Source organism: Balaenoptera ricei, chromosome 3 (assembly GCF_028023285.1).
Source record: "Balaenoptera ricei isolate mBalRic1 chromosome 3, mBalRic1.hap2, whole genome shotgun sequence".
In the NCBI taxonomy this organism is placed as follows: Eukaryota; Metazoa; Chordata; class Mammalia; order Artiodactyla; family Balaenopteridae; genus Balaenoptera; species Balaenoptera ricei.
The window spans coordinates 61,143,634-61,156,245 of NC_082641.1; the positions used below are offsets into that span (position 1 = coordinate 61,143,634).

General features: G+C 36.2%; 1 protein-coding gene across 1 annotated transcript in view; it reads left to right on the plus strand.

Moving 5' to 3' along the window:
• Positions 1–2,662: 2,662 nt before the first annotated feature.
• AGGF1 (angiogenic factor with G-patch and FHA domains 1) overlaps positions 2,663–12,612 on the plus strand; it is a 46,045-nt gene continuing 36,095 nt past the window's right edge. Inside the window, exons 1-5 of the mRNA XM_059916600.1 lie at positions 2,663–3,185; positions 5,687–5,789; positions 6,804–7,006; positions 7,876–8,040; positions 10,337–10,525. Of these exons, the coding sequence (XP_059772583.1) occupies positions 2,976–3,185; positions 5,687–5,789; positions 6,804–7,006; positions 7,876–8,040; positions 10,337–10,525 (870 nt within the window). The 5' untranslated portion in view covers positions 2,663–2,975. The remainder of the gene's footprint in view (positions 3,186–5,686; positions 5,790–6,803; positions 7,007–7,875; positions 8,041–10,336; positions 10,526–12,612) is intronic.

Genomic DNA, 12,612 nt, shown 5'->3' on the forward strand with positions numbered 1-12,612 from the left:
ATATAGCAGAACGTAGTGAAATTAAATGTTTGCCCTATGAGCCAGAGATCACACGCCTTGCTATATATCCCAAAGAAATGAATGCACAGGTCAATAAAGTGGCATGAACAAGGATTTTCATTGTGGCATCAATTGTATTAATAGAGAATTGGAAATAACTTAGATGTTGACAACTAGGGTAATAGGTAAATAAAATGTGGTATATGTAAACCTTGGAATACTATGCAGCACTTAGATGTATGATAGCAATATATATGAATTTTAAAAACATCTTTAGTGTGGAAAAAATAAGAAACAGCATAAGATTTAAAATCAAATACTACTTATGTAAAAGAAATACACAGGAAACATAAGGATAGGATAGATTTATATTTAAGGTCATATATCAAACATGTGAGACTGGGTGCCCATATTGGCAGAAAGGAGGTAATGGGACTGGGGAATGGGGATACAGAGCAATTTTAAAACAAAAACAAAAACCAAAATAACAAAAAAAACCCCCCAAAAACAGAAAAAGAGAAGAGCCATCCATGGGCTAATGTTGATAATATGCTGTGAACTAAGAAGTATGATTACAGTCTGTGGTACCAAATATCAATAATAACTTAGGAAAACACTATAAAAACAAAGTCAAACTATGAAGGGTGCCGAGTAGTATGTTTCTCTAGGGCACTGGCCCTGTCCACTCTACTAAGTACCTTTTGATTTGAAAACTAGGTGTGGCAGACTGCTATTTACCTACTCAACAAGTATTTTCTCTTTCTTCCATATTTATAGAACCCTTTATTGTTAGAGGGAATAATGTGTCCAGCTCAGAAAGACACACACACACACACACACACACACACACACACACACACACACACAATTCCCAGCCCCACTTGCAGCAAGGGGTGAGATATAAACAGAAGTCACTGGGTGGGGCCTTGGGAAAGTCCTTTTGTCCCTTGCCATATTGTACCATGAATTGACCTGGAGGCTGGGAATATGCTCTACGAATAGAAGAGCAGAAAGACAGATGGAGCCTGGGTCTCTAAATAGCTGGTAGAGCCACCTTACCAGCTCTGGACAGCCCATCTCCAGACTTCTTTAATGTAATAGAGTAACCTCCTATTTTGTTTAATAAGCCACTATAAACTAAGTTCTGTTACTAGAACCTTAATGCAATTCCCACCTCATACACAAAGCTATTTTTTTCTCAAAAAATATTTTGACTCTTTTCTTCCAGACTAATGGTCAGAGGTAAGTTATAGACTAGTGGCATGATAGGTCAGAATTTAGGATTAAATGGATTACCTTTAAGACAAATCATAGCTTCAAGTAGCAGCTAATAAGCTTATTTATTCCTTCTATAATGAATGGTTAAAACTTGAAATTTCCCATCTATAAAATGAGAAAGTGGAAGTCCCCTTTACCTTAAAGTTACCTTACAGGTGGTGTTTATGGAATTCCTTACCCTCCCCCCCAAAGGTGACGAAAGTGGGAAATATAGCTTTTATTTAAAAAGATTTGGATAAATTCTTGATTAGCGTCATAATGCATTAAGGTAAGTCAGATTTTGGGGGGCAGTACATCTCTATTTTACATCGGGGAGTACATATTCTGCCTTCTCACTAAATATCCTTTGATGGCTAGAAGATCACTGTGGTGCCATTTTGAAGGACTCTTAAAGCCTAAGGAATAATGTGTGCAGGACCTAGAGAGGGCAGGTCCCCGCTGGAGAACTCACCGCCTGTGACTTAACTAGTGGGCAACGCACGGGACAAAAAGCACACAGAGCGGCCACTGAACTAGGACATCAAACAGGATTTTTATGTTCAGCAAATATTTAAGGATACCCGCTCTGTGATAGGCACTGAGCCGGGCCCTGGGAGAGGACAGGCAAGACATAGTCGCTGACCTCCATTGGTCTCAGGCCCGGCATTCCGAACTCAAGCTCTAATTCTAAATGACGTTGGTTCAGAAAGGAAGTGTGTTCCAAGAAGCCCTCATCAGTTTAAAGGCTGCTGAACAAAGGCCTGTTTCACATAGACAAAACACCAAATAGATGCACTGAAACAGAAAAAATTTCTCTCCTGCTTCCGTAGAATCTTGCTGCTTACTTTCCCACTAGTGATGCTTCTCTCTGCAAGCCAGACCTATAGGAATTTGCTTTCTTTTCCTGGGGGGCCTAACGTCACGGAATCCGCAGAAGCACTAAGTAAGCAGAGCGTCAGAACACTACGTTCACAGTCCTGGTTTAGCATCAATTCTATGAACCTTGGCAAAACATTTCTTGGAGATTCACTGTTCTCATCTGTAAAACGAGGAGCTAGGAAGTGCACTCTGTGCAAAAAGTTTGAAAACGTTTTGAAAGTGTGCAAGGGTAAAATCCCGCGACCAGAGGATGCGCGATGTTTATTTCTCCCGGGCTACCGTAACACCTTTTCCGCCCGCTCTCCACGCCCTCAAGTCCCGCCCCGCCCCTTCCCGCCCCACCCCGTCCCGTCCCGTCCCGTCCCGTCCCGTCCCGTGCACCCCGCAGCCGGCGGAAAGTGCGCCTGTGCACTGTGAGGCCCTTCTCGCCTTCCGTCGCTTCCTTTTCCGTCTTGGCCCCGCCCACCGCCGGCGCCGTCGTTTCCGGTTCAGCCCAGAAACGGCCCAATCGCTTCTGGTCCCTGCTTCGCTCGCCCGCCCATTTCTCCAACGTTTCGGTGGCTTACTCGGTCGCCGGGGCAGGTGGTTACCAATAAAGTTTTACTGTTTCAAAGCTCGGCGGACTGGGCCCATTTTCCGTCCCCTTGCTCGCTGCCCGCAGTTCGCCTCGGCTACAGGTAACCAGCTTTAGGGCCTCATGGCCGCGGGCTGCTGCGGCCGGGCGGGGATGAGGCCACCTTTCGCTGCCCGCGCGCTCCCGTGGCTCCTGGGTCCGTTGGCGTCCGTCTCAGCTTGAGCGCAGTCCCTCCGCTCCCGCGGGCCGCTTCGCGCCGGACCCCATGGCCTCTGAGGAGCCGCCGCCTTCGTTGTCGCCGTCGCCACCTCCCTCCCCCGAGCCTGAGCTGGCCCAGCTGAGGCGGAAGGTGGAAAAGTTGGAACGCGAGCTGCGGAGCTGCAAGCGGCAAGTGCGGGAGATCGAGAAGCTGCTGCATCACACAGAGCGGCTGTACCAGAGCGCCGAGAGCAACAACCAGGAGCTCCGCACCCAGGTGCGCGGTCCCCATCCAGCCCGAGATGAGGCCTTCGAAGTCTAAGATAGCCTCAGAAGGGCTCCCTGGTAGGGCCCGGGACTGCTTTATAGAGTACCTGAAAGAGTTAAAAGTTGAGTGCGATGATAATTCCCGGTACATTTGGAACAAACCTAAGAGTTGGGGTGCTCGATTTAGATAAGTGCGTGAACTGCAGTTGTGGCCGGCGTGGAGTGCACTTAAGTACTTGAGTCTTCATTCTCACTTGTGAAGTCCCATTGGCAGTAGGCACATTTCTAATATTTTGTTCTAGATCACTTTTGAGTTTGTTAAAGCACCGGATTTCAATCAGAACCTCATTTATCATACTCTAGATGTGTGAACTGATATTGAGCCTCAGTGGCCCATAAAAGGAGAATGCTAGAACCACACTGGTGAAGGTTAAATCAAAGTAAATGTCAACAGACTGTTTTACAGTTTTGCAAATTGCTGAGCGCTAGGTATGTGTGAGGTTGTTCTGGGCATTCATCTTGAGTAGTCTAGTGGAAGTAGGGAAGATAGAACTGTCTTCGTTAGAGACACTAAGCATCTAATTTTGTTCTTATAGCATGCAGTAAGGACAAATATTTAAACTCCCATTAAAAAAAAACTCTTAAACAGCATAATCTTTTCAGCTTGATTGTTTTGGGCAGTCGCACTCTTTCCCAACAAGTTATTTCCACGTAATTATTAATTTCAGTTAAACTGTTGTCTAGTCTTTTGGCATATATTGGTACATTTCCTAAAACCACAAATGTAGGCTGAACGTTAAAGTATCATCAAACTTTGTTACGCTTTGTTATCAAATAATCTATGAAAATAACCGCTGAGTTGCAATGACTTTCTGTGCCCATTGTATAGAGTTGTTAACATTATGACATTATCGAAAATTTGTGTTTTGTTACTCAACTATTTCTTGGACAACTACAATGCATAGCGACTGTGCTAGGAGACTACAAATATTGTTAAAATATTGAGGGGAAAGGGGAGCAAAATATGATGAGCTGTATAAAGAACGCTTTTATAATTCTAAATTGTAAAAGTACCGCTTGCTATAGAGATCCTAAAAGAAAACGTTTTTGCTAATCTTTGAAGAGCCAGCGTTTTGGTTATTAGTGTTAATTTGGTAGCAGTCTAATATGAAAAATTGAAATGCATAGAAAGCTGTAACTTTACTAGTGATAGTAATAACTCTTCTTTATTATCTTTCTAGTCAGCCTCCCCTGGTGGTGGGTAGACAGTTTGTTAACTGTCATTCCTAATGACTAGATAGTGTTTTATGTGGAGCAGTAAAACTTTGGCTTGAGAATTGAGGGTGAACTAGCAGGAAAGTACAATATGTACAGGCTTTGGAGTCAAGGAAACCTTGTGCAAATTACTTTCTGTAGATTTCTCACATGTAAAGTGGGGATTAGGACGACTGATTTGTCAGGTGGTTGTAAGAATGAATGAGATGTTACCTACAGTACCAAGTGCCATGCCCAGCATGTAGCAGATACCATATAAATGGTCTTGTTCATGGTAATAGTGGTAGTAGCCAGAGCCAGGATTAGAGCAAGGCAGTCAGTAGCCTAGGGTGAAAAATTCAAGGGGGCACTCATTCTCAGGTATGATTCTATACTTGCATGAATCTGAGAGTGAATGCCTCCTTAAATTTTGTGCCTTAGGTGCCTTGCTCGCTTCACTCTAGTTCCAGCCCTGGTGGTAGCAGCAGATCTGATAATCTGTGAAGTGCACAGATAATCTGTATATAATCAGTCTTATCACCTTTCTCTTTTTAAGCTTTATGTATCATTAAAGAAATACTTAGAAGCTTGTTTTTTGGGTTTGCGCTCATAATGGGTATAATCTCACACTGAGTTCCTTTCTGACTGAGCTGTATTGATGAGGCAGCTCTTCATCTGCTTATGGGTATTTTTCACACTCAGTTGCTTTGGCCTTGGTATTCAGTGAGACACAGGGAGGCGAGGCGCATCTCTGAGGCAGTCACCTCTCTTTCCTTTTATAAGATTACTATTTCAAGGAAAAAGTATGTTAAAGTATACGAGTGGCATTATTTAAGTGAATGGTTAATTCCAGGTGGAGAACACTGAATGATACTAGATAATTTAATTCAGTGATTTAATTCTCCTTAGGGAGAACTGCTGACCGATTAAAATAGTAGTATAAAAACTTTCTTATTTGTTAGAAATAAAGGATCCTGTTCACAAAGTCTTATTAATTTAGTCAGTCTGATTTTTGGAGGTAATAGTTTGAGGTTAGCTAGAGAATATAAGAATAAAAACATCTCCTTCTGCAGATGTAAAAGGTGAAAGCCAATTATATTGTAGTATTTTCAGTTTTTCTGAAAAGGAAACTAGCTGATATTGGTACTTCTCGAAACTTTTACCAGGAAAAATAATCATTGTAATTTCAGGAGAATCGTGTGTATATTATTAGATTGCTGTATGGTTTATTTTTCCTAAAGCCTTGCTTTCTTTCAGGTAGAAGAGCTCAGTAAAATACTCCATTGTGGGAGAAATGAAGATAATAAAAAGTCTGATGTAGAAGTACAAACAGAGAACCACCCTCCTTGGTCAATCTCAGGTATTCAGCTTATAGTGAAGATATCCTAATACTACTACATTCAAATCATGCTAACGTGGAGTTTTCTTTAAATTTAGAATCTGTATACATCTAGATAAATAGGAGAGCTGTTACAAAGTTGACTTTTCTCCATGTGATTTGGTATTTTCAGATAATCTATTTGCTCTTTTGGTGGGAAAGTAGAAATGTATTGTTATTCCTGTAAATACGTAATATTGCTAATATGCTTTCATTGGCACATTCACTGAGTAATTTTTGCTATGCTGTAAGCCATCTACTCTCATCTGACCTTACTTGTGACCAGGGGCATGTGTTTTCTTGTTGATGCGTTCCACTTAGCATCAATTCAGTGTCAGTCTCTTAGGCCCTCCTGGGAATGGGGTGAGCCTACAACCCTGGCCTTATTAGTGGCATTATGTTGTGAGGCAAAATAACTGAGAAACCAAGTTTTAATAAATAGGGATCACAAGAAATGATCTTTCCCATTAAATTTTGCCTTGTTTTATTCAGTACGCAACTTAGCAAATTGCTGAACACAGCAATGGTATGAACATTACATATCTGTATATTATGTTTTTAAAAAAGTCAGCACCATGAGCAAAATTTGACAGAAAAGTCAGCCCTTGACATGTTGTCATTTGATATTGAAGTATACTGAGGTATGTAGTTAGACATTGTTAGAAGTTGCTACTTTTTTTATTTTTTTTTGACAGAACACAACCTATCTACCCGTTTTCTCTTTTTACTCTTGCTATGGAAAATCCAAATCTGCTTACCTTTTTTTCCTTTTTAGCTTGACAGCTAGGGTACTGAAGGTGACATTAGAATCAAAGATATATATCTCTGCAGATTTATTTGGACCATTAATTTTAATCTGTTAAAATGTGTATAATTATAAAAATATGATTTGTTTGCAACGTGTGCTCTTTTGTGTTCAGTGCCAGTGTTTTGGAATTAAGTCCTTTTTATATACACTATTCTAATATGATATCACTTAATTTGTTTTTGCAATAGATTATTATTATCAGACATACTATAATGATGTTAATCTTCCAAATAAAGCATCTGAACTCCCAGTTCAGGAAGATCAGGATATCAAAGCTTCTACTTTTAATTCTAAAGACCAGTCACACATAGAAAATGATGCTTATGCTGGTACTGATACAACAGAAAATGTTAATTGTGGACAAGAGGACCATCTTGCCTCAAATTCACAGGTAATAAAATGCTTCACTTGAAACTGTTGTTACTCAAGGACTTGTTCTTCTTTGTTGTTATTATGTAGAAAAATAGACTTCTTTGGTTTATTACAACATATACAAGGGTTGTAAATGTTCTGCGTGTAATTATGCAGTGAATAATACAGTTTTTGAGAAACAAAAATTAGAACTTGTTCGTATGTGTAACTGTTTTCCTACTCTGTTGTGTTGCAAAAGTGTATGCTGTACATAAACTAAAACAAAATTTGTCAGTACGTTTGACTCAACCAAAAAATTTTGAGCAACCACAATACCATGTTCACACCAAATTTTTTTCTAATACTTCCTTTCTGTCAAATATCTTGCCACTGTTCAGATTTCCCAGAATGTTTTATAAATTTGTTTTTACCATTTGTTTGAATCAGGATCCCAGTAAGGTTCATACAGGGCAACTGCTTGATGTGTGATGTATAATTTATAGCTTTCTTCTCTATCTCTTTTCTAAAATTTTTTTTCCCCTTGAGCCTGTAATTATTGAAGAATCCATATCATTTGTGTTAAAGAATATTTCAGTCTGTATTTTGTGGATTGCTTCCCTATGGTATTCCCTATGGTATTGCTTCCCTATGGTATTTATTTTTGAGTAATGGTCACTCACTTACTTCTAGTGTCTTCAAACTGGGTCAGAATTGAACTAACTGATACACTAATTCATATTTTTTAAAGTGGATCAAATTGTAATTGATAGCCATCCCTTTGCATTGCAGAAATTGATGTCTTATTATTCAAAATAGTTTTTAGGTCTGTTTATTGTTTCAGATTCTGCTAACTTTTATATTGATATGAGGATGTTTTTGTCCTATTTGACACGATTGTATCATACCTAGGAGCCAGCATCTGTGTTAGCAACAGAAGATACATCCTTAGAAGGTTCATCACTAGCTGAAAGTTTGAGAGCTGCAGCAGAAGCTGCTGTATCACAGACTGGATTTAGTTATGATGAGAATACTGGATTGTATTTTGATCACAGCACTGGATTCTATTACGATTCTGTAAGTATCTCAGACCTTTTAATACTGTATGGTTGTGTTCTTAGCTGCTTGAATACCAAATATTAAACCCTAGGTTGACTTAAGGTAAGCAGGGAGCTGCATGTAAAAATTGATTTAAAGCTATTTGGCAAGAGTAAAGATTTATAAAATAGCTTATGATACTATATTTCTATGTTTATTTAATTAAATAAGTTAATTGTGTTATTATAGATTAATATTTTAGAGAGATCTAATAACCTTTTATATGTAAAGTAACATACAAAAATTTAGTGTATTTATTAATAAAAGGAGACAACTACATTTTGTAAAATGTTTAAGAACCTAAACTAAAAGGAAGTAATGTTAATTCTAGGCTTGGGGTAAGATTTTTTAAAAATTGTTTCAAATACTTATATCTTTATAAATCCATTTTAGACCACAGAGGAGTCTTTTTCTTAAAGTCTTTATAGCATGTTTATTATTAGTCATTGTTTTATATTTTGTGACTTTTAAACATTTCACTTTTAAAAAATCAATTTGTTAACAGTGAGAACTAGGGAATTAATATGGAATCAGAAATATAATGGACCACGGACTAGGACAAAACCAGAAAAGAAAGTTCTTGATTTATAATATAGTGTTATGACTGTTGAAGGTCTGGTATTTAATTGGATTTTTTCAGGTTTTGATGACAATGATGCTAGAAGTTATATACCTCAACCTCAGTGGTCTACACATATGATCTGGTCCTCAGAAATTACAGAATGTAGTGCCCCAAAGTAGAGCAGATATTCACCATTCCAGTTATTGGAACTATTATTGACTAGTCTAGGGAATGTAATGATAATAGTAAATATTTTAGTTAGATAAGGGATTTCATTAGCTTATCAGTTTGTGCTTGGTATAGTACTTTGTAAATACTTTGTAAAAGAGGGTTTAATTTCACAGGAGTGTGCTAATTGACAGTGCTAATTAATACCTAGAAAATTAATGTTTAAACTCTTATTACCAAAGAAAATAGCTATTAATTACTTGGTTTCTAGAAAAATATGGAATTTCCAAGTATATGACATTAGTCTTTGTCATTCTTCTACCTTCTTTTCTGTAACTTTCTTCCTGACATCTATTCTGTAAATGCTTAATTACATTCTGCAGGTTGTGTCTCAGTGGAGTAGGGACTTAATTGTTTTGCCATTTTTATTGTGCTAGTTTTCATTTTATTTTAATTAATTTTCTTACATATTTGAAAATGTCTGTATTTTGGACTGAAAGACATAGCAGATTAAAAAGATTTGAGTTGTAGGAGTTCTGTTATCACTGGAAATAAAGATCAGAAAGCTTCCATTCAGTTTTTAGCTGAAGGAAAGATAGTGAGAATTCTAAATATTTTTGTAAGAGATCTACAAAATAAATTAAAGAAAATAAATTGCAATAGTATCAACAATTAGAAAAATAAATTATTCTTTTTCAGGAAGCTTTACTTGCTTAATCTCAGTATATATCTTTGCAAGATGTTTCCAAGTCTGATCTGCATGGATTTATGATGTAAATAAGATACAGATGGTTCAATTAAATCTTGGTTATAGAGTACTGGCCAGTATCTAATAAATGCAGATGATTACATAATTTTATCTTTCTAGTTTTTATCCATAATTTACCAAAACTCTATATTGTAAGGTTGCTTTACTCTAAGTCTTATGTAGTTACTTAGTGTAGAATTAATTGATTAGTGAAGACAATTGTTTATTGATTTCTTTGTACAGAATGTTATATTGTAGTGTTCATGAGCTTAATTTTATTTTCAGATTTTTCTCCAGGATTTTGAAACATGAACATTGCAAGGCAAATCTTTGTTTTATGTCATTGAGAGGAGGGTTTAGGGGTTTATACTACCAAACCATTATCGTGTAATTATATGGAGAATGAGTCTGCAATTGCTTTTATATGGTCGGCTTTTTCTGATGCATACCTTAGTTTTCATGACTTCTAAAAGGTTTCTGTTGAACCATATGAAGTTGCTGTTTCTGTAAGTAAAAAAATGGTCAAATATTGGCAATTTCATGAGACTTATTATAATACGTAAATGTATTCATTTTCCACACTAGGAAAATTAGAGCAGATATTGAATGGTAAAGTATTTTGGAAAATTACAAGCATTTTTCATTCTGTTGTCTTTATTCATTTTTTCCAAAAAATACTATAGTTCTTAAAAGAAAATTTACTGTATTTGAATATATTTGTCATTTCTATTAAGTCTATTTTTCTATTTTATTTCATCTTACATGAATAGAACTTATTGTTTTCTTAACTTTGAAAGGAAAATCAACTATATTATGATCCTTCCACTGGAATTTATTACTACTGTGATGTGGAAAGTGGTCGATACCAATTTCATTCTCGAGTAGATTTGCAACCTTATCAGACTTCTGGCACAAAACAAAGTAAAGATAAAAAATTGAAGAAGAAAAGAAAGGATCTTGATTCTTCTACAACAAATGAGGAAAAGGTAATGTCATAATTTTTAAAATTTACATAATGATATCATAGTTAAGCCAAAATTTTTGATGAAACTGAAAATCATTTAGTAACTCTGTATTTTAAACATATTCATTACAATAACAAGATATCAGAATCTATCAACCAAGAAGCTTTCACATGGAGCAAACATGGACTTTTCACAAATTCTCAATCACTAGAAGTAGAAAAAATGTCTTAAAGTTTGAAGCAGGTAGATTTAGGGCAGATAAAATACTCCTGTGTTACATAATTTGGAAGAAGAACATTCATACCAGCTATTGATAAGTTGATGTCAGTGCACAATTCACAATAAAAGAAAAACACAGTTTGTAAGTAGGTGTAGGTAAAAGATCAAAATTCTTAGTTGTGTTGAGCAATTTCTTCTTATGTTAGCAAACATTAAAAAAATCCATTGCTAGCAAATTTAGGATACGTATATATTCATTAGTTTCAATTGGTATCTTTTGGGAAAATGGATTATTTGTATCAATAACCATAAAAATGTTCATATGCTTTAATTGGAAAAGTCTCATTTCTAGTTTGTAATTTAAAAAAAAATTCCAAAGAAAGAAACATTCCTTTGTATAGTTATACAGCAATATTTATAAGAACAAAAAAATGGATTTAAATGGCTGACAGTTATTGGTTAAGAAGATGATGGTACATTTAAACTTTCAGTTACAAAGTAAATGAGTCACAGGGATGAAATGTACAGTGTGGGGAAAATAGTCAATAATAATGTAATATCTTTGTGTGGAAACATGGTAACTAGACTTGACATTGTGATCATTTTGTAATGCATAGAAATATTGAATTACTATATTGTGCACCAAGAACTGAGATAGTGTTATAAGTCAGTTACATTTAAAAAACAAATAAATAATCTCATAGAAGATGATACCAGATTTGTGGTTACCAGAGGCAGGGGGTGGGGAGAGGGGGATAGTTAGATGAAGGTAGTCAAAAGGTACAAACTTCCAGTTATAGGATTAATAAGTACTAGGGCTGTAATGTACAACATGATAAATACAGTTAACACTGCTGTAAGTTATATATGGAAGTTGTTAAGAGAGTCAATTCTGAGAGTTCTTATCACAAGGAAAAAAATTTTTAAATTTTGTATCAAAATGAGATGATGGACGTTCACTAAACTTAACCATGGTAGTCATTTTTGATGTATGTAAGTCAAATCATTATGCTGTAAACCTTAAACTTCTGCAGTGCTGTATGTCAATTATGTCTTAATAAAAATGAAAGAAAAAAAGAAAGAAAATGATAGTACATTTAATTGAAAAAACATTATTTAGTCATTCAGATGGTAGTTTATAAAGGCTGAGGGGAATTTTTAAAATACTTATGATACAATGTTAAATTGAAAGAAGGGAAGTGAAAAAATGTTATCAATGCTCTTATTTCTACTCCCTAAATAGAATTAGATTGGTAGTTTACAGGCAGGAAAGGAGGCTTATTTGCTATATTGGCATTTTGTAAATTGTGGCAACTATTCAATACTTTTTACTCTTGATTTTTTTTTTTTTTTTTTGAAATACAGTTGAAGTACAATATTATGTTAGGTTCAGGTGTACTAAATAGTGATTTGACATTTGCATACGTTATGAAATGATCACCACCTTAAGTCTAGTAACCATCATGTTCCACATAAAAAGTTATTATATTATTTTTGACCATATTCCTTATGCTGTAAATTGTATTCCCGTGGCTTATTTATTTTATAACTGGAAAGTTGTACCTCTTAATCCCCTTCACTTCGTTTGCCCCCACTCCCAGCTCCCTCCCCTCTGGCAACCATCCAGTTGTTCTCTGTATCTATGAATCTGTTTTCCTTTTGTTTGTTTTGTTTTTTAGATTCCACATGTAAGTGAGATCATAAGGTATTTGCCTTTCTCTGACTTATTTCACTTAGCATAATGCCCTCTAGAGTCATTAATTAATATCTTTGCAAATGACAAGATTTCGTTTTTTAAATAGCTGAGTAATATTCCTGTGTGTGTGTGTGCGTGCACACGCCACATCTGTATCTATTTATCAATGGACACTTTGGTTGCTTTCATGTTG